At 27.3% G+C, this 24,394-nt stretch overlaps 1 protein-coding gene across 11 annotated transcripts in view; it reads left to right on the forward strand.

Moving 5' to 3' along the window:
• LOC122849913 (ephrin type-B receptor 1-B) overlaps positions 1-24,394 on the forward strand; it is an 89,137-nt gene that overhangs the window by 33,818 nt on the left and 30,925 nt on the right. For all 11 annotated transcript variants that reach the window (XM_044148825.1, XM_044148831.1, XM_044148829.1 and 8 more), the window contains exons 3-4: positions 3,085-4,000; positions 20,371-20,450. In XM_044148825.1, coding sequence (XP_044004760.1) covers positions 3,913-4,000; positions 20,371-20,450 — 168 coding nt within the window. In that variant the 5' untranslated portion in view covers positions 3,085-3,912. The remainder of the gene's footprint in view (positions 1-3,084; positions 4,001-20,370; positions 20,451-24,394) is intronic.

Raw genomic sequence — 24,394 nt, forward strand, 5'->3', positions numbered from 1 at the left:
ACAAATACACCTTTCAAACTTTTCTGGTGCGTCTCATCCACCAAGTCGACGATCCTTGTGTTTACCTCTGGCTCAAGAATATAAGAAGCTAAAAGAAAAACATGAAATCCTGTTTCGTCAAAGGAATTTTCTTTTTTATACATTTTTTTTTTTGTTCGTTACATGACGGCCTTTTCTTACTCGACGAGACACTGATGTTTTCGGCAATTGCTACGTCAGGTTTTTCGAAAGACGAGAAAAAAAAAATAATAAAACAAAAAACTAACCGAAAAAAAAGTTGAAAGAAAGTGGTCTCTTCTTCTGAGTGAAAAGAAGTACTCGTTGGATTTCTAGTCTGAGTTTTTCTGTCTTTATTTAACTTCGATAGATGTAAGGTAAGCCAGGCCAATGTTAGATGAGAGAGGAAGGAAGAAATCTTAAATTTTTCACGAAGCTTTAAACTATATATGTATACCATTGAAAAAACTAGAAGATATCCAACACTCTTTTATATATCATACATATATTTTTTGCTATATACCAATACATTTATACTGAATCTAAAATTTTGTGGGTGAATCTTGGCTTTCGTGTATATATTTCAAAAGAGAGCAAAAGAGTAAGTGAGATATACTTGGATAGAGGTCTTTGGCCGCTTTAGAAGTGAACTCTCTACCCAAAGTACAACCAACCAGTACCAATCTCTCTCTTTGCCTCTCTAATTTTTTTTATTTTTTTTTTTGTAAATGTATATATATATTTTTTTGTTTCAACCCTCTAGATGTTCTCTCTGTTCGTATTTTGGCACTCGAGAATTTTCATTCCTTTACTTATGTATCATTCTCTCCCCCGTTTTTCCATCTCATCGAAAAAAAACTTAGCTCTATCTATCTTGGTCGTGCGAAGAATAGCACCATAGAGTCAGCCCCCAGGGTGGAGTGCACGTCGAGAGCATCAGCCCTCGGGTAAAAGAGTGAAATAGAAAAATAAAAAAGAGGAAACTTGATATAGCTGAGAGAAAGATAGATATTTTTTTATAAAAGTGAGATAGTTTAAATATTTTTACAAGCTTGAGAGAGATGATTGTATGTATAAAAAATGCTTTGGGGTAGAGCCAAGAGGACAAAAAATAAAAAAAATCAAGATATAAAATGTAAAAGATAAAAAGAGAAAGAAAAATTGTGTGTATATATATATGAACGCGTTGTATTGATCCTGTAACTCAACCCCTTTTCACCTTATCAGCCAACCCGAGGGTCCCAAACTTCAATTTTCTTTTTTCCTCATGATTCTTTTTTTATTTTTTATTTTTTTTATACCTTGCTCAAAGTTTTGGCCTTGCCTGTTTTTTTACACACTTTTTTTCGCGTCTCAAAATATATATACCAGTTGATTCGATGCTTCATCATCACATGTGTGTGTGTGTGTGTGTGTGACTTGCCCTTGGATATATATCATTTGACCTATGGGCCAATTGATATCATGACTTGATTATTTCAAAAAATCATTCAAATTAATTCATCATATTGTGTAAAATATTTTAAACACTTGTAAATTTTTTTCGTAATAAATTGTTTGAAATAATTGAAAGATTATTCTACCATAAAATCATTTGATATTTTACTCAGCGATGAGGTAAATAAATTCTCATCATACACCACTCGTCTTGGTCACGGTAGCTGAATAAAACCAGAACAATAAACTTTGCCAAGTCATTTCCATCAGTATAACAAATCCTCAATATTTTCTTCTTCCCTTTTTTTTTTTTTTTATTATTATTTTTTTTATACAACAGATGATGTTGCAGGTGTTTGATGGAAGAATCACGTCGATGTGTATTCATTCATCCATTCATCCATCCATTCGTCCATCACGACGATTGAAAATTTGTCTAGACGTATTTTTACCACTAACTTTGGTAATTACTTCTTCAACAGAATTGAAAAAAATAAAATAAAATCAGTCAGTGACTTTTTCTTCATATAGATTTGAAAGTGGTTTTGATTTTACTCTTCAATTTTTTTTTTTAAACTGGTTTCTTTCATTTTTTTTAATTTTGTTTTTTTTTTTTTTATTTATCTTTAATCATTTACTAAATATATTTTATTCTTTATTATATATATTGAAAAAAAAAAAAAATTAAAAAGAATTATTCTTCCTCCATTTTTTTGTATTATCTTTTTACCTTAACGCTATTGTCATGGGTCGATGACTCATCTGAAGTTATTCTGTTGTATGCATGAAGAAAAATCATGCACACTGTATATTAAGAATCAAAATTTAAAATTATATTATCATTGCTGTTATTTTGCTTCTCTTGTTCTTCTTTATTATTATTTTTTTTTTTTATCACTTTACTGAATGTATTTTTCTATCTCAGTTGGTCCTGATAAATGAAACCGCCTGAGACTGCATCCACTTGACAATATATCCCGAGAGTAAAAGGAGTGAATTCCAAAAGTACCTTCTTCAAATTCTCAATATTCCACCTTTCTATTTTCTATTTTTCATTTCTTTATCAAAAACTTGTAGATAAATGTAAACCGGAATCCTTGAGATTTATATCATTTTTTAATCTGCAAGTTTTTATTATGTCTTTCTTTCTCTCTGTACTTGTTAATCTAATTTTTTCATTTTTTTTTTTTTAATGATAAAACACTAAATCACTACTTAATCTTTGAATAGATAAGAGAAATATATATTTTTTTTTCTCATTTTATTTTCAAGAGAACAAGTACTTACACAGTTGTCATACAACATGAATTTTTTTTCTACTTTTTTTATTTTTTTCTTAACTTATTAGAACAGTACTCCCAAGAGACATTTGTACCAGGTGCTAATTGCAATTGGAATATATATATTCATTTTTTTTTTTTTTTGATATAATTGAAAGGAACTCTCTAGGAAACTCTTTCACCCCAGCAGTGATAATAAAAGAAAAGGAAAAAAAATATATCTTGAACTGAAAATAATAAATGAAAGAGAAGATGTTTGAATTTCATTTTTTTTTTTTTTTAAAATACAATTTTTTTTATTTTTTTGATGATGAAGAACAACGTTATTTTCCAGATTTTAATTAATGCGGCAAACCTTTTCTGCTTTCAGACGCTTGAAGGAGTTGCAAGAGCCAAACCAAGAAAATAAAATTAAAAAAAAAATTGAAGAAAAATAAAAACGAAAGCCGAAGGAATATCTTGGAAGCCTAAAAAACAAGAAAAAAAAAAAAAGAGTACACTTGAGCAAAGAATAAAAAAAAAGCAAGATAGATGTATAGTTTTTGGGGTTTTATAATAGTGTTCGTGTGCTCGTGAAAGAATCTTGACGAAATCCAAGAGAATAAGAAGAGGTACAACGATGCGACGGATCTTGCTTCGTCATTAAGAAACGACTACCCAAAAAGAGCTGGACCCTGGAGTTCGGTTTCTCTTTGCCAACAAACTTCTCTACTCTTCGGTGTTGTTATATATCCAGTGATTTATTTTTTTTTATTGTGAATCATCAGTTGATTGTTTTTTAAATTTGTTTCAAGTTTATATTTTTATACTTTTGTTAAATTAATTTTATAAATATAATTTTTAATTATCAGTGGTAGATGGTATTTGAATTATTGAATTCAAAGCCGTCTTATGACGTATGGCTTGATGTTGAGCCATTAAATAATATCAAAAAGTTTACATTTAATTGGAATATATTATTCCAAGACAACGAGTGATAGTGATAGTGATATAGTGTTGCTGCAAATGCAGCATTTTATTATTGGCAATGTGGAGGCAACAGTGATGCCCGTTGATCCAAAAAGAGGACCAGCGGGGAAATAATTAACTTCCTCTTTATTATAAAAGAAGATATAACAAAAAAAAACAAGGGGAAGTTTTTTACAAAAATTATTCAATAATTATATATTTATTTGGGATTATCAAGAATATTTTAAATATGGCGGGAAATATATCAATTGCCACATGTATGCTTGTCATCATCAATGTTCTCATCCTATGTTTTCAAACTACCAAAGCAGAACAAGGTAATTATCACATCTATATTTATATTATTATATATATTTGTTTATTTTATTCTCTCAAGATTTTAATCTTTATATATTTTTTTTAAATATTCTTTTTAAAATAATACATTTTAAATTGCAACAACATGTGAACTTTAAATTCATATATATTATACAATAATTTTAACGAGTCGTTGAGCATATTTGTAAAATGCAAATCCATTGTTGAGCTTTTATTGTTATTTTTTTATTTTTTCGTCTATATAGAGATAAATCTAGTGAAACAAAAAAAAAAAAAAAAAAACAATTAAGTTTAATCACTGGAACGATTGCACATCATTCAACTTCGTGTGAAAATTATGTCTGATGAGTAACTCGCTAGAAAAAAATAATAAATTTTTCTATACAAGTAGGATAAATATTAAGAAAATAAAATAAATAAGACAGTTTGTTGGCCAGATTACTGAGTTTGCTTTGATACTTTGAAAGTGCTCGAAATAACTTGTCCATACTAGGCAACAAAAGTAGCTATAAAATACGTGACCAAAGTAATTTTCATTCAATGCCATCCTATCATCATCATCACACATACCCACACGTCGTAGACAAAAAAAATAAAAGGTTTTTGAAATTTATCCATATACCACAAAAACCTTGTAAATTAGACTATCATATATGCCAAAATTTTATTTTATAAATATATTTTTATACTTTTTTTTTTCGGTTATCCGGCCATTAGCAATTCTGGGTGTTTTCCATAATTTAACCCAAACACATCAAAGAAAAAAAAAATATATATATATACAAAAAACGAAAAGATATTGAGAGTGCGTTTCAGAGTTGCCCCGGGGTTTATTGTCAAAGTATTGGTAAAATATGTATCAAGACTAGAGGCCCCCTCACTTTGATTCCCTTGAATGGTTTCCGAGATCCCGATAATTTTATAATGCCTCCAATCATCTGAAGTTGTTGGATCCCTTCATCATAAAAACCTAAATAAAAACATGATTTTTTATTATGATTTTCTCTTTCATCATTTTTTTTTATATGTAGAGCAATTTAGACAGTCATTTCTTCGATTATATTTATTATTAAATATATCTTGAATGAAAAATAAATTCCAGAAGAAAAAACAATCTAGTAGATGAATAATTAAATGAAAAAATTATTAATTGGAGAAAAAGTTGCAAATTTAAAAGAGTTTTATATATTTATCTTTATAATTATTTATATTTTCATTCATGACTTTTTCTATATATTAAATTAATATTGTCTTTTTGTTAAAACTACAAAGTTTTTTGGTATATAAATTGACAAGTCTTTTTGAATATAAACTAGAACTACATCAAGATTATCTAGAGAGAAAGTGTAACAAAATAAAAAAACTAAAAACAATGATAATAATGATGAAAAGAAGAAATAAGTCTTTCAACTATAGTTTCAACTTTGCTTTTCTTGGTAAATCTATTTATCGAAACTCTCGCGTATTACACTTCATTCCACGATATTCCAAGCCCTCTTTTCTATATCTTACTTTTGCAGAAATCTCGTTAGTCCCTGCAAGTTCCTCGTTTCTTGTTTTTCATTTTTATTTTCTTATTTAAAAAAAAAAAAAACAAATCGCTAAGGATAAGAAAATAAATAAATAAAGGTGAGAGAAGAAGAAGATGAAAATAAAAAAAAATAAAAAAACAAGACTTTGTTGCTAAAGAGGGTCATTAAAAGATATGTTGAAAACGAGGTATATCGAATTGAAAAAAAAAAATAAAACTTGTTAACTGAATTTACATCAAAGTAAAAGATAAAGTGACAATATCAAATCTTGTACGTATAAAAATAATAATTTATTATTCTTTAAATAATAATTAAAAATAAAATATCATCATTATATTTTTTAAATATAATACAACTGGTTCACATTAAACAGCTATGGATAAAATTTTTGATTAAAAAAAAAAAAAAGCCCAAGCAAATAAGATCAAATTAAAAATTAAAAAAATCAAAAAAAAAACAACAACAGCAACAAATTAGAAACAAAAGATGTATAGACTTTTGGTCGCCACAAGTTAAAATTCCCAATTGTCAAGAAGCAGTCTACCAAGAAGAGCGTGCAAACTCGATTGCCTCCATGAAGGTAGAAAGACTCGTTTCTTCTGGTATGCCTCTTTTACCTTCCGATGTGTATACTCTTCTTATTCACAATGTTCATGTTGGCTTCTTCATAGTTAATATCATCTCACTTACTCTTCTTCTCTCTCTTATATTATATACACTCATCTCATTTTAACATTAACAATCTTGGGCTCTCTCACTGATATCTTGTTGGTTCTTATATGTGAAATAATGAAACTCGGCAACGCCGCAGGAATGCCCTCTTGCGACCAGCCCACCGTGTGCATACCTGCAACACAGGATACCTCTTTCACTGGTCCTCTCTGTACATACTCACAGATATATTCACTGGACCTTCATCCACTCCTATACCAATGTTACATCGACTCTTTTATATTTTCTCTTCATATGTGTGCTGTTGCTGTTGTTGTTGTTGTTGTTGCTGTGTTTAAAATTTACCACAGAAAATCGTCACAGCATCCAATACCTTAGACAAGGACGAGCGAACACTCTGCCCCCTGTCGTCTGATAAATAACACACAATTTATAAATTCATCAAAATTTATTTATATTAAAAAATATATATTATTTTATTTCTTTTTTTTTTGCCATAGCGGTAAAAATATTAGAATCATTTTTAGAGAAATTTAAATGCTAAAAAAATTTTATAAACAATAGGCGCTTTTTTTTTTCTATCATTTTTTATTTATGCGTTTGTTAAACTATCGTTGAATGATTAATATATACACGTAGCTAAAGAAAATTTATTACTGATGAAAAAACGTGATCATGTTTATGATTTTTTTTTCTTGTATATTGACTCAATCATAATCAACTGATTTGACATAAATTTAACAGTAGTAAATATTGACTGACAATTTATATTAAAAAATAAAAATATGCCCTCAAGACATTTATTTAATAATACAATTCTCATCAACGGTAGTTTATATAATGTCAGATGAATTCCTTTATCTTGATATGTTGTTGTTGTTGTTGTTGTTGTATATATACTCTGGATATATGAGACCGTAACTCGAATGATGAAATAAAGTTGTCAAGGAGATTGCACTTCGTTCACCCTTCTCTCTCTTTCTTATTTATATTATTTTATTTTATTATTCTTTTCACCTTTCACTTGTGAATATATATAATATTATACCTGAGCAAATGCGCAAAATGAACATCATCAGTTTCATATTTGAGATCAACATATATACATATTAAAAACCACTGTCACAAGACAACGACGACAACAACAACAACAACAACAAATATACAAAAGAGTAACAATAATCAAGAATGATATTTGATACTTGCAAGTTGGTTAAGTGAAGAAGTATATATAGATATTATATGATTTAAAAAATAAAATGAAACTTGGCATAAATTTCAATTGAAAGAAAAAAAAAGAAAAAGAATTTCAACTTGCATGCTAAGTTGAGTTGCATGATGTAAAGTGAAACAGAGTTAATGGTATATTGGCTCATATATTGGTGACCAGCAGTCTGTGGGCTCTTGTATATCATATCATGGTATACCGTGGTCACGTGGTGGTTATTCCTGAGGTTCAAAATAATCTTTTTATTTTATTATTTTATATAAAATAAAATTATGATTAAATGACAAGACTGCTGGCAAGTATTTTCATGGCATTTATTTATCAAAAAAAAAAAAAATTGATAAATCCATTTAGTTGTAGTTTATTATATAAGTAGAGTGATTTATCATTAATTTTTTATTAACCCTATATGTATTTATTACAATAGCTAGGGGTGTTTTGATATTGCTGAAGAGAAACTATTTAAAAAAAAATATTTACATGGAAAAATTATTAAATTATTTATATCTTGTTCAATCTATCATGTTTTTTTTTTTTTTTCTTTGATAGAGATGTATGTTACAATGTGCTGGGTGTTTATTTACTGGCCCTCTATTTTTATCTATTCATCATTTTTTGAAGTAGACACATTATTGGTGAAGTAGGACACGCTATATGTTCGGTTATTATCATAAATTCAATCACAGAGTCACGCAATATTTAGGGAATCAAATTTTAGGGAAAAAAAAATTTAAAAAAATAAACAAAATCATGGTGATCTACATGATGACTTATTTAATATATCATTATCAATAAATAATCAATATATTTAATGATAAGATATTTTAATTTTTAATAAAAATAGTTTTGAAAAATTTTTGCATACCGGAAATGTGTGTCTCTCTGTCGTAAATGATAAAAATAACATATACATTTTATTCTTGATGAAGCTTATCATTAATACTGCAGTCTTGCAAATTGAATATATAAATAAATTGTGCATAAAATTGATTGGAAAATACATTTAAATGTAAATTTATCATTTGCTTATTAGCAAAAATACCAAACTACCAAAAATATCATAATTAAATTGACAAGTCGTTTTTTTTTTTCAAAAAGTCATTCTAATATTTCAACACAATCTTCAATTTTCTACCGAAAAAAAATAAACAAAAAATTAAATTCAATTAATTAAGCTACATATCTACACTCAATTTAAACACATTATTAAGTTTTTTAATTTATATTTTAAAAATTAATGAAAAAACAATGGTTAAAAAAAAATTCAAGTTACTTGATATATTAGCTTTTTGGTTTTTTTTTTTTCATTTGAATATTCAAGAATATAATAGAGAGTCTTTATATATTAGTAAGACAAAAATATATACATGTATAAAAATAAAATACAAAAATTAACATATACGTATGTGCATTAACACATATAAATAGATCACAAGTAGATAGGTTCAATTTCTGCGTCTGCATTTGTGATCTCGACTTCATTAGCCGTGACCACCTGTCCAGCTATCATGGTAATTTATGCAGCACAGCAATTTCACATACCAAGAATATTAGGCATCGATAAGTTTCCCTTTCTCAATCTTTTTTATTATTATTTATTTATTTATTTATTTTGCTATATATATATATATGCATGTATCTCATTCTTGCGTTCTCATTTTTTTATTTTATAATTATTTTACAAAGTTTCTTATTATTTTATTTTTTTTATTTCTTTATATAAATTTAGCTTCTTTCATTCTACGCATCTTCGTTTTCTTGACTCCTCTCTTGATATTCTTTCACAATTTATCTTGGGCCGGTTTAATGCGTTCCAAGAATCTATTGCCTTCCAACCAATATTATAATTATTTTATTAGCGGTCCACTCTGCTATATATTTTCCTCATTTATGGTATACTCTTCTCTCGATTACGATTTTCATTTTTTTTTTTTTTTTATTATTTATATATTTATATACTATTATTATCTTTATCCATTCAATTTACTTATTTATTTAGTTTTATGACTTTTAGCCGTTCATCACCACCACATTCTCCTTTTAGCTACTTTTTTTTTTCTTCTTTTTTTTTCTTTCTGGCAATTTACGACTCACCCGGACCACCTTTTGTTATGTGTTGTATGTTCTTTACAATGTGATATATATTTTACAAAGAAACATCAATAATGTTAACTCACATACTCGTAAAAACTATCTAGTTTTATGGTGACCACCTGATAGACATATCTACCCTTAGTTTTCGTATATTTTTTGCTTCATTTTATGATCTTGTCATTAAGGAACGAGCTTTCATGATACATCATGAAAATAAAATGACATTTTTTTTTGTTATTTAATATTGAATTATTAATGCAAGTAAAATTTTTTTTATTATGTTATTTATATTTTTTTTTTTACTGCTGAAAGTTTTAGCATGCATTTGTATAATTGTATTATAAATTATTTATTTTTTGATATAAAATTTAAAATTCAAGTAGAGTGAAAATTAAATATATTTTTATTTTTATTTATTCATGTTTATTTATTAATTTGTGTTGGCTTCAATGGTGAGGAAAATTTAACAATTCTCTGGTTTAAATTAAATTAGTTGGTTAAGTAAATTTAACCACATTTTTTTAAGTCAAATGATTGACTTGAATAAACCAGCGATGGAGTGTTTGTAAAAGTAATTTTCTTATTCATATATTTTTATTTTTTTATATGCAAGTTTTTACTCCTTTCGGTTAATTTAAATTTACTATGCAAACAGACAAGTCACGTCTTCAAGCCTAGTCTCAATCAATTCTAAAGTAAAAATTTTTTCCACCAAAAAAAAAAATAAAAAGAAATCCAGACGAGTCTTTTCTTTCATTGCGCGTTTTACTTCTCCTCCAACATTTATTTTTTTTTCATCACGAAAAGAGGCGAGAAAATTGTGTAGAATGGGCGGACAAAAATAAAAATAAAAAAAATTAAATAAAAGAAGGTATAGAATAATGGTTTTTCGCCTGGTGAAAATGTAACCAGCCCTCGTCGCGTCAACGCCTCTCGTGAAGCTCTGAGTTACAGAGAAAATAAAAAAAGTCGGTATAATGAAAGGAGCAAAAAAAAAAAAAAAAATACATACAAAAAATATAAAAATATAACTAAAAGAAATAGTAAGTAAAAGTGTACTGGAATAGAGGACCATCAGAGTGGCGTCGAAAAGTTACCAATACAAGTCTTTAGTATCACACTTTACTGCTTTTTTTCTACTTTATTTATTTTATTCTTTTCACCATCAAAATGTGCTTTAAGAGTCTTCACCAAGGCAACACACCCCTCGCAGTATTTACTAAATTCACAGATTTTTTTCAATCGTTTTTTTCTTTGGCTGACAAGAATTTTGAGGTGGCAAAAATTACTAGTTGTATATAGATTTCTTCTGATTGTTCGAAAAAGAAACAAATTGCCAAAAAAAAAAAAAAAAAAATACTAACCCAAATTGCTTCAACCTAAACCAAAAATAAATAATATAATTTCAAGCAGACAAGATACAAATTTATATATATTATTTTTTTAAAAAATGATATTTGATATTTTTTTCAATAGAAAAACATATTTTTCACAAAGGATGTTGTTTGTTGTAAATTTAGAGCAAAGATATATACCTAAAATAACAAAATAACACCACCGGAAATTGATTGTGAGATGATGCACTCCGGAAGTTTACAAATTTTAACATTAAAATCTTTTAAATGAATAAGCAAAAAAATAAAACAACTGTGAATGCATCATCGTGTATATAATGATTAAAAATCGAGAAAATATATATAAAAGAAAGAAAGAGATAAAAAGAGGGGTACAATCACCCGGATTTCTTAGAAATTCAATGGAAAAAGTAAAAGTAGTATATAGGCATTCCATGGGCGTTGCATGAGAGGGTAACATACACCGATGTATTCAAGCGTATCTAAAGGCAACAGGCAAAATATATATACGCACATGTAAATCCACTTAAATATATACACACTATTGCATAGAGATCATTTTATTATGTATTGTTAATATTTCATAATAAAACTGTGTGTGCTTGTGTGCGTCAGGTGAATCGTTTGAAAGTGTTTATGCTATTTTATACCTGGCTAATAAAAAAAAGAAAAAAGAAAATTTTAATCTACCGTCTATTTACTATTGAAGAAAACTTTAATATAAAAAAACTATTTTTTTTTAATTTAAAAAATCTATTTGAGGTATTATAATGTCAAACTATATTTAAAAAATTTTTTGATACCCTTTAACCTATATTTTAGTGTAAGTTAACAAAATAAATTTAAGAGCTTTAATTAATTAATTTATCTATTTTTTTTTTTCATTAGCAATTTATAATAATAAATTTACTAATGATTTGAAAAATATATATAGAAATCACATAAAGATAAAAATAATAATTACGAGTAAAATTGAAAAAGAAAAAAAATAATAAAAGCTCAAGTCAAAAAAAGGGCCCCATATTGTTTAAATAATTGATTTAACATGTGTACATACATTATGCACAAACATAATAACGCTATGTAAATGGTAATTTTGTAAAGGTATATATAAGCAAGAGAGAAAAAGACAGCTGATGAAAAAAAAGAAATTAAAAATAAAAAAATTCAACAGCGTGGGCCGATGATCGCGCGAGCCAACAAACTTTGGTTCCTTTCTCACTCTACATATATATATATTATATTTATATGTATTTATATATTTTGATGAGGCCCTTCTTCGTCTTACTTGCATATATATTATATTTACTTTTGATTTTCTTGCGGGACCCACAAAAAAAAAAGAGCTACAAACTATACAGGAACCCCGCCTCGTAGGGAGTCTCTCCTGGGGTTAAGTTCCCGAGCACCTCATATTTTTTATTTGCCATGTATGTTCTTGGAATTCACCACACACGTGTACATTATATTATATACATATATATAAGTGCATCTTGACTTGTTGTTTGTATACACATGAGTCAACCCTAGGCTGACCTTTATCATGCACAGCTAAACTCTTGAAAATCTACAGTAAACCTCACGTGCGGGGTGACCACTCACGTGTTCCAACACTATTCTCATATTTTTTTATTTTTATTTTTATTTATTTTCTCTTCATCATCTCATTTATTTATTTATTTAATTTTTTTTTTTTTTCAATTATTTTCCGTGACCAGTATTTACAATTGGATCCACACACACACACGAACACACATTCATAAAATTGTATTAAAATTTTTTAAATGATATATACGTGTGAGAAAATATATTTAAATAATAATAATATTTTTTTTGAAAGTGTAATTATGTCAAATGTTAAATGATATAGGATTAAGTGTGATATTTTTGGGGTGTAAATTAATCAAGTTTTGTAAGACTAATAACTGGATTCATTGGATCAGAATGAGGCTCAGTCAGGTTAACTTGATTAAACTTAAAACCTCAGACAAATTTCGTAACGGATATATCACGGCAGGAGTCCATTAATATCAACTGAATTTAGCATGTTTTAAACACACAGATAAAACACCTGGAATTTTTTGTTTTTTTTCTACACACCTATCGTTGTCAAGTTTTTTTTATATTTATATTTATATATATTTAAAAGACACATAGGTTTATGTATATCTCACTTGATCATTTACTATATTATATAGATAAATACCGAAAGTATTAACTTGATAGATCGGATTACTGTTGAATATTGAAGTTTTTGTTTTGTGATATTGTCGTTGATACTTTTAGCAATATATATGTTTATTTAAATTTTATTTGGAATTTGATTTTCTAAATTCTAAGCATAGTGTTAAATAGTAGTATTAAAATTCAAGAATAAAACAATGCTATTGTGGGAATATATAAAAAAAAAAAAAAAAACATTCATTCACAGTTGGATTCGTGATAATGATTTTGGAAGTCAGGGAGAAGAGATGTCATACATACCACGATCGCGAAAAAAATTACAAATTCAAAATTCGTCACTACTTTAACAACAGCCCCGTTTTAACTTATTTTTATTGCATCCGGTCATTTAAAATAACGACTTTTTTTATTGATAAATTTTGATAATACATTCTAAAAGAAAAAAACAACAAAAAATTAAAAATTAAAATAAAAAAAATACCTGTTAACATTGAGTCAATTATTAATTAGTAATTATATTAGATTTTTGTTATTATTTTAAAACATGAATTATTAAAATTAGCACCACTTAAAAGTCTTTATTTCAATTCACCCGTTGCAAAAAAAATTAGTCAAAAATATTTATCTGTAAGCATTGAAGTCAATTATGAATTTTTGATTTTTAAAATTTTTATTTCAACAAAATCCTTTCGTAATAAATTCATGACTGTTCATTTGTATGAATAATCAAAGTTTATTTAAAATTTTTATTTGTTTTACATGAAAATTGGTGACATATAACCACTACAATTAATTCTGTAAATTAAATATGGGTATACATAAATAAGGCCAAACTGATTCAACAACAACAGCAAATCCAAGAGCGCATATATATTTTTTTTCCAAACAAAATGATAATTTACCAGATCGTAATTAAGTGTCGAGTAAAAGGGCGTTTGAAGGTAAAGCAAATACACAAGAAGTTTAAATATTGTGTGGGTGTATATTTGCATGTGTGCATATGTTTAAAGGGGGGCACAACATAAGACACATCAAGTAGAAAGGTTGATATACGTTTACCTCACGCAGTGAAAATACGCATGTATTTTAAAGAGGATGAAACGTTTTTTTTTTTAAATAAATAAATAAATAAATAAATAAGCAGAAATAAAATAAATAAAAATAATAATGATGGAGTAAATTCAGGGAAATAAAGAAGAGAAATAAAAAATATATTTATACATGAAGAGAAATCATATACAGCGACACGTTAAGAGGTCATCCGGGTGCTCGTAATTAACGTCTGGTATATCTTAAAATCTCAACGGGTGGGACAAGTTAGAAAAATTCTGATAAAACATGAAAAAATAAAATAAAAAAATAAATAAATAATAATAGTAATAATAATATATTTTAAATAAATATAAAAATAACATGAAAAAAATAAATAAAAATTACAAATTTTTGGAATGTATCTTCGTAGGTGTGATCGACGATTTGATTCGGCAATATGATGTTGACGATGATAATATTGATGATGTTCAACAGTATGGTTACGTGAAAACATATATAAAAAATATTAAATATTTAAAATTAAAAAAAAAAAAAAAAAAACGACACTGAGGATTTTTTTTTTTTTTTTTTTGGTTGATACTCTGACAAATTGGTCAAACATTTTGAGATTCTTACGGAGGCGTTTTCTGTCGTTTCTTGGATATATATTTTTTTTTTTTTTCAAGAGTAAAAAAAGACACACCAACTTTAACTCTTTTTTTTAAATATTTTTTGATTATTATTATTTATTTATCATATATTTTAAACACTGTTGTATTTCTCACTCATCTTAACCCATCATTTTTTTTTATTTCTCATTCTCCAGTGTCAACCCGTTTGGCATGGTGTATAGTAGAAAATAATTTTTTTGAAACGAAATAAAATTGTGAATATACAGGATCTTTGGACGAAGGGGCAAGGATCATCAGAACGTAGGTGGTCCCCCCTCGTCTCTTACCCACTTCAACTGGACTTGAATTTTTTTTTACTTTGCATTTTGTCTTTTTCTCTCTCAAACCTGCCATTCTTTCTTCCTCTTTATTTTATTTATTTATTTTTTTTATTTTTACCTTTCCGATTGCGTGTATATATGTGTATTCTGATTTTTTTTTTTCTGTTGCTCACTTGCGTATACTACTATCAGTTGCTGCCACAAGTGGTAAAGATGAAGGAGAGAATGGTGAGAGGATACGATATTGCGAGTAAAGTCATCTTTGGCCACACGCCGACCTTATTCAAACTGTATTTACGCATATGTATATATATTATTATTTATCTTTGTCTTACTCACAAGATATTTTGTGTGTGACAGCATGTACACATACGCCTCTACTGACATCCCATACAATTCTTTTCTCTCTATCACCTTACCAACATTTTCTTCATCTTTTTATTTTACCGACATAACCGTCCACTTTAACTCTTTTTTTTTATCATTCTCTTTATCCTCTATGTTCATTTATTCTCTTCACTTAAAACACACATTGTATATATATATATATTTTTTTCCAACTCATAGCAATCTCATACACTCAGGAAGTTAAACCATTATCCAAGTGATTTGTAATTCACTATCGGTATACCAAATGAAACACACATCAACTGATTTACCTTGACTTTATTGAATCCATATATCTCTGATGCAATTCTACACACAAATAAATTTTAAAAAAAATATATAAATTTTATAAATTAACAGTTGATTTTAAAAATATAATAAATTAACAACAAATCAAGTAGTATAAGTATTACAAAATTATTGAGAATATATATAAAATAAAATAAATATTTTTTGAATGCGTTTATAAGAAGACCACCAACATGCATTTCTTAATCTTGAAAAATATCATTGATTAAAAATCATGCATGTCCAATCAGCCTTTTTATATATTACCATTTTATTTGTTGTTATATATATATGTATTTTTATGTGTATAATATATGTTATTCTTAAATCTTTAACCACTGTTGGATCATCTAATTGACTCGGTGGTGTGGGCCTTATATATACGTTGGCGTTATAGTGTTGGCGGTTAACGAGTGGTAACGTATATCCTTTATGCATCATATATACCAAAAGTTATACTCTGTCGAGACAGCTTATATAAATGCGTTTCTGGTAGAGGTACCAGGTGATGCGCTTTGAACAAGAAAATAAAAAATTTATATTTTTTTAAAAAAATTATCATGATATAAAGTTGAGAGTGATGTTGAGAGAATTTTACTTATGATTTTACTCAAGTATATTGCCTTTGGGCTTTATATGTACATACACCTGCCATGAATATTATACAATATGGCTTTTTCATCAACTGTCATAAAGTAAAGCAGTTGTACATTTAGTTATTTTCATGTGACTTTAATTTAACATACTGGCTAGTATATGAGCTGAGATAAATAATTAAGTCAATTTATTATATTTTAAATCAAGTGTGTCTATTTAGTCAAAATTAAATTTATTTTTTTAAATTAATTATGAAAATATATTTCAGTAGTATTGGTGTATATTTAGTCAGACAGTTTTTTTTTTTTTTTCATTTTTCACTAAAATATATATAGTTAAAATAGAGTTGAATATTTTTTTAATAGTCAAGAGAGGTAAATTTTCATTTAGAATAATTTTATGTACATCGATCGATCTTATCTAAATTTTCTTTATTTTTCATAGATTAATAAATTATGGTAATAACAACTTGATATATTCGAATGAATAAATAATTTTTAAAACATTAATTAAATTGAAATGAATATATTTTTAAGAATAAATAATGAAAAGAAATTTAAATTTATATTTACCTTTGCAACAAGGTATATTTTTTTTAATTTACTATATCAATATTCAATTTTTAAATATATACGTCTGTTATTGATTAGATATTAAATAATAAATTTCTAATCTTACAGTAATATATATTTTATTTTTTTCAAATAAATATATATCAAGTACTGGTGAGGTACCTCAGTGGTGGTTTCCCTTCTTATACATATTCAAGCATTTTTTTTCTTTTCTTTTTATTCTTCCTCTTCCTCACCTTTTTTTTCTTTTAATTTTTTTTTTCCTTCATAAACTTAATGCTAAGAATAAAAGAAAAAAAAAGAAAAATTTAAATATTCCCATACATGCATACATTGTTCAGGTCAATTTCATGAGATTCTTCATGAAGGTTTTTTTGGCAATATTTATTACTGAATATTTGCCACAACATTCTTGCCATAAACTGTTACTTTACAACCTGCAAGAATAGTTATTTTTTTCTTTAGCTTTAACAATTCTTTCATTCCTCCATTAGCGTAAAAGCCACATTTTTGTCTTGTTTTCAATTCTTGTTTTATTATTTTTAACTTTAAGCTTGAGAGTTTGTGTGTGATGTGTGTTTGGGTGTTCCTTGCATTTTACGTTTTACTTTTTTTTTTATTTTTTGGTGTCTTTGTCTCCAAGGGAAATCTGATACAACATGATAGTCCCACAGTATCGATCCCTTCTGCTGGAGCAAAGCATCATGTTGGTAGTAGAAAAAATAATGTTGTGTGTTGGTGGAAAAAACGACATGTGTGTATATAAAAAATAAAAAAAAAAAACAAGAGTGTATATGGAAAGAGGATTATAAAAATAAAGGTACCTGCTAAAAAACTTACATACAACCTGCACACAAATATCAAAAAACCAAGTTGGTTTGTTGGCTTGACGATAGCGTGTGTGTGTATGTTAAAAAAGAAAAAAAAATTGTTAACGTAAGGTATGAGGATGAAGAAGTCATGGTGATGTTTGTGGTGGTGATGGTGGTGGTGTTGGATGGAGGGTTATTCGTGTGGTTGTTGCTTCGTCACATCAGACTCTCATTGATTTTGCTCAAGTTCCCTGGTCTCATATAGTCAAGGGACACAAAGTGCAAACGATGTACGAAGTAAAAGGTGACGAGAGAAGTTGAATAACACGAATACATGAATACAGCCAAACTAGAGGACAGTCAAAGTAACAGAGTGAGAGACAAAGAGATGATATATTTTAAACAAATATAGTTGGCTTGAAGAACAACACTGTGCACATATCGTCACACCCGAGGACATGCTCAAAATTTGAAATTTAAATTTACTTTTTTTTTTTGTCTTGGGATTTAGCAAAGTACAGAGACTCACGTTAATGTACCTCAGGGAAAACCAGAGAAATAAAATAAATATATATATAAATTTAAAAAACAAAAATATTTTTTTTAGAAAAAACGCTTAGGTATATTTACGATTAGATATTCATATATCACTGCTGCATCTTTGACTAAATTTATTTTGAAAATTCTAATTTTTTATATAAAAAAAAAAATTCAAGAGACTTAAAATTATATCCTATCTTTCATCAAATTTCTATAAATTCTCATATATATATTTTTTTTACGTAATTTTCAAATATATTTGATACCGTTGTGTGTGGATTTTATCTTGTTGAATCAACGTTGACCCCAAGTCAGTTTCCGTTGAACGGGTAAACACACCAGCTCAGGGAATAGTAATTCGAAGCGAACCTATATCTTCCCTCTGTCCAACAAACAAACAAATACACACACACACACACACACATTTAAAATAACAAATATACAAAATATTCTGTCTCTTTTTTATTTATGTTTATTTATCTTTACCCCAAGTTGGACAATGCTGACTCGTTTTGCGTGACACGTGTTTGATTTTTTCATTTTATTATTTTTTTCTTTCTTTCTCTCCTTGTCTGGTATATAAACTAGGTTCAATATACCATAACAGATTTAAATTTAACTGCAGTGCAGAAAAAAGAGAAATAAAAAAAATCATGATCCACCTTGTAGTATATATTTTATACTGATTCTTAACTTTTAAGTATTAAAACATAAAATCGTGGGTGCGTCGTGTACCAGTTTATATGTCTTGTTTAATATTGGCAGCAATGATAGCAAATGTGTACTGGTCATGATGATGATACTGGTTGTGGCAATAGGTGCCATCAAGTTGACTTTCACCTCAGACTGGTAACGATCACGTCTCGATAACGATCCCCAAGGTTTTTCAAACATTATTTGTGAATATATTTTATGGAAAGTCGACTTTGTATATATATAAAGCTAAATGTCCAGACAGAATGATGTACGTTTCTTCCTTGATGATGAACTTTATCTCAAGATATCCATGGGAATCATATATATATATTTATTTAATGAAAAATTATTACATCTTATTTTATAATGAGATATCATATAGCACAGTGACTAAAATAATAAAAAAAAAAATTTATCTATGATGAGGAAAAAAAAATAATAATAAAAATAATTATATCTAGTGATATAAAAAGGAGAAAAAATAAAAAAAAAAGAATTTTTTTTTATTTTTCTAGAGAATCTGAAAACACGTATAGTATACACTTGTTCTGATCTGTTTTTGATATGGCTTTTGGGTGGTATGTGGAAAGGTAGAAGCATCAAAAAAAAAACTAAAAAAAAAAATTAAAGGGCTCTTTTCTGACAAACACAGTGGTACAGGGAGAGACACACAGACACATGTGTGTAGTCGAGATATGATATACAAAATACAAATGTGTGTACAGGTGAAAAATAAAAAAAAAGTAAAAAAAAAAAGAGGTAGCAAGGAGGGTTGATGTAATGTGTGTTGTGTATATATAATATAACAGTAGAGTTTGGTGTGTGCCAGGTCTCAGCAGCCGTTAGAGCAGCAGCCGGTCGATATATACCCGAGACTAACACACTCGCGAGTATCGTCGTCTGCTTTTTGTGTATGAAAAATATCTCATTCCCTTCAATACTCAAAATTTTGTATATATACATATGTTTTTTTGCGCCAGCGCAACGTATGAGTGCAATGGCGTTGCAACCACCACATTATCAATGTACTCTGTCTCCAGACTAGAGGTGCTGCAGACTCTACACTTTATTCTTCTCTTTCGTTTCTTCTCTACCACCTTTTTTTTTTTTTTTTTATATAATAAAGTATATACTCTTTACTTGATACTTTTTTAATTTTTTATATATTTATATACTTTTTATTTTTTGTCCTCTTTTGGTAGTATATACTCTTTGCTCTTTCATGACACAGCTGCCATTTTGGAGGGACCCCTGACAAGTCGATGACACGACAGGGTCAACCTTTACGTGTTTTAAATAGCCATTAAAAATTAAATCACTGTTTATAAACATGCAATGTTAATATCAATCAAGAAAACAAAAAAAAATACTTTTAATTTTGTATATTACAAATTTATTTTTAATTATTTAATTGGTTTTTTGTTTCAGTTGTTCTATTGGACACAACAACAGAAGAAATATTGGATTGGACTAAATTTCCATATGAACCACATGCAAAAACACCTGGGGTAAGTCAAAGATTATATTATTATTTTAAACAAATATTTTCTGGTTTAAAAAACAATCCATAAATAAAGCATCATTATGGTAATTATATCATTGACCTCCAACCACCAGCCATTTAAATTATCAAAAAGAAAAAAATTGTCTAGCCGCAATATATATATACATAATGATCTAAAAATTTCATTATTAAAAATAAATATCAATTATTTATAAATAAAAAAAAATAAATCTTATGTTTATAAATATAAAAAATATGCAAATAATATTGAGTCACATGAATCAAGTACAATGACCCTATAAATATATATAAAAATAAATTTTGATTGATGTTTGATTATTTGATGAATGATAGAATATATACAGTTGAATATGGAAAAAAATAAATAACCAACTAAATAAATAAATAAATAATGATTGGGTGGAAAGGGTGTGTGTGTGTATATAAAGAGAGAGAGAGAAAAGGGGGGTGATATAAGGGGGGAAAGAGAGAATTTGAGATATAAGTTTTGAAAATTCCATATCTTTGACTCCCGTCGTGGTCATTGCGTTACAGAAGCGCGAGTTATGGTCTCTTCTTCAGCATTTAACTGTGCGCACTCATCTCATCTTTTTCTTATATTCATATGTACTCTTTTTCTTTCACATACGTGGGCTCCCGCTGTCCAGTATATATTCTTGAGCGCCATGTTTGTTTTTCAGTTGTTAAGCGCCCAGCAGGCCGCCAGACAGGTTAAATCAGCGTCGCCTTCTGAACCTTCTTCCCCTCTTCTTATCCTTATTCTCCTTTTTCATTTTTTTTTTTTTTAATTTTTATTTTTCTCCTCATCACCCTCTAACCCTCTTATACACCACCTTTTTGTGTGTGTATATATATATTGCCTCACCTACATCATCATCATCATCATCATCTTTCTCACTCACAAATTTTTCTCTTTTCTGTCTTTTATCCTTAGCATACCATAAGACTCGTTCCTTCGGGCTAACAAATTGCTTTTTCTCGAACGGACAAATTAGAGAATTCAGAGCCCTGTACAGAGAAGAATGTTTTTTTTTTTTTTTTTTTATTTGAATTTTATTTTCATTTATTTATATATGGGAAAAAAAAAATAATTATTTATATTATTAATTTATATTTTAAATAAATATTTGATAAAGAATTTGGTTCATTTAAAAAATAGAAATTTTTTAAAAATAATTAGAGCTTTTGTGCATATTTTTTTGTAACTTTTTTTTATGGACGTATATTGACTTTTTATATTTAATGTAGACACAAGTTTATGTATATATCTAGAGAAAGGCTATTTAATGGAATTTTAGAAGAGAAAAAAAATACAAAATTAGAATCAAGTGTTAGCATGTTCTTGTTAGATTTAACTGTCTTGAATCTTCATCGGTCAACTCAAAGGCACATAGGTATTTTTTTGAGCTTGTCTTTTATGAGGTCTAGTTGTTCTTGGAATTAATAAGCACCATTTGCACCTCGAAAAATGAAAAAAAAGGTAGCATATCTGTTAAATGCCATAAAAAACATAATAATAATAATAAAGCCAAGTCAAAGAACTTTATATACATATTTTCAAATGAAACTTGATATTTTTGTTCAAATATATATATTCTTGAAAGCTGCTGTGTATAAAAAAAATAAATAAAAAGTATATAGACAACTGTATAAATCAGAGATTTAAACATCAACTTGTTTCAAATAAAAACTAAATTTTTCAACTGTATAAAAAGTTTAGAATATATCTTGGAAAAAAATTAGAGCAGCTTTGAGATTAATTCAAAAACTTTGAAAACTCTAAAACTTTTAAATATTGATTTAAAAAAAAAAACGGCGTGTGGTCAAGAAATATTTTAAAACATCCGGTTTAATTATTTTGAAATAAAAAAAAAAAAAAAAAACATTTATATATTTAATGAATAATGATAGACTGCAGCATGTACTAAAATGAATTAGCCATAATGTTAAAAGTGAAAGAGAGTTTGTTTAAGAGATGATTTGTGTTGAATGATTGCATCATTCACAAGTGGCATGTTGAGAGAGGAAGTACTTATCAAGTAGTGATGTAGCAGAAAAAAAATAAATACAGAATGACAGTTTCAAGCACCCACACCTGAAATATATTTATAAACTTGTGCATATGTATATAAATAAATATTGCGACGAATTTTTTTTATTTTATTTACTCTCTTATCTTGTTTCATCTTGACACTCAAATCTCAAATTATTTACTCTTATATTTTTATGATTTTTTTGACTAAAACAAAAGAGTCTATCTTCAGCTTAATGGTGGAAAAATTATTGCAGTATTCTTAGAATTAATTGAAGCAAAAAATATAACTCTAAGGGAAAAAAAAAAAAAATACTCAAGCCCTTATGTTGGCAAAATGACAGTTGGTCTTTGTTCATTTTTTAAATTACAATTATTTATTTTCGTGTACATATAGATTCGTAATATTAAATTCCGTTTGTAAGAAATAAAGTTGTAATTAACGTACTAATGTAATAAGTTTTGCGCTACTATTACCCATTGGATACAAGCAATGTGCATGCTGAGTTATTAATAGACAATGCCTCGAGGCTAGAAGAAGAAGAAGAATAAAGAAAAAGCTTTGAAAACAAACACGGATAAAATATAAAATTAACCCTGACTATTTGAACAACCCCGTAATGTAGATGGGTAAATTTAGTAAAGAGGGGTCATGGGGTTTTTACTTAAATTGCATGGGGATATAAAATATAAATTTTCAAAAGAAAATATGATAATTTACAGTTAAACAGATATAAATTAAAATATGCAAAATGAGAAACAAGAATTATGGCAAAACAAAGAAATTCAACTTCTCAGATATATCTAATTAGTAATTTAAAATATACAAATTATTAATTTGCTTTTATTTTATCAAATTTATTATATATTTGATAATTAAATTACAAAAAATAAAAATTATAATATTCAAATGAAAAATTTAAATTTATAATTAAAAATCATAGATATATTTTTAAAAAATTTTCAAGATAAAAAACATTTAACTTTGATCTTTTGTTTTTTTGCATTTAGATTTTTTTTTTACCGCAAACCACAAATGAAGCACAAGACAGTGGTGGGTCTCTTGTCAACTTATCTTTGAGTTACATCTCATCTAACGGCTTCTTTTCTTTGACTTCCTTCGTTTCTTCTTCCTTATATACACTGATGTTGCTTCTGTTGATGGTCCTTGAAAGACCTTCTTCTTCTTCTTCACCATCACCATGAAATTATTTTTTTTTTCCACTCTTTTTCCTATATGTCACTTTATCGCCATCCGTCTAGCATATCTGCATCTTAAATGCATTTCTCAGTAAACACAAATTTCAGTATACAAAAATCTAGGTGGAAAAAAAAAAAATAACATATTATCCATGTGGGATAAATTAGTGACAAATTCCTAGACTAAAAAATTGTTAAGATCTTAAATTTTTTATAATCTTTTTATCTTTTTTTCTCTTTGATATTTTTTATCTTTTTTGTAAATACTTGTCACAAAATAACTGTTGATATTTTGATGTTACTGTTTCGTAGAATTTTTGGCAGTTTTAAAAAAAAAAAAAAAATCTTTTAATGTTTTTATTTTAAGAGACGTGCTTCAAAATATATACTGAATGAACATCAATGGCCCAACGAATGCCACAAAATCCTCAAAGTTATGAAACCCAACAATGTAATTTACACTTTTTTTTTTATTTTTTTTTTTTATTCATTGCTTTTTATTGTTGTCCGGTCTTTTGTTCTGAGTTTTGTTAAAAAAAAATTTTTTATTTTTCCATTCGGTTCTCTTCTTTATGCTCTCTCTCCCTGTTGATATTTTTTTTTTTTTTTTAATCTCATGTAGAACAAACAAAACACAATGTGATGCTATCAAATCCCAGTAATCAGATATAACATTTTATTCCATGTATTATACT

The sequence above is a fragment of the Aphidius gifuensis genome, linkage group LG2 (assembly GCF_014905175.1).
Source record: "Aphidius gifuensis isolate YNYX2018 linkage group LG2, ASM1490517v1, whole genome shotgun sequence".
Taxonomy (NCBI): Eukaryota; Metazoa; Arthropoda; class Insecta; order Hymenoptera; family Braconidae; genus Aphidius; species Aphidius gifuensis.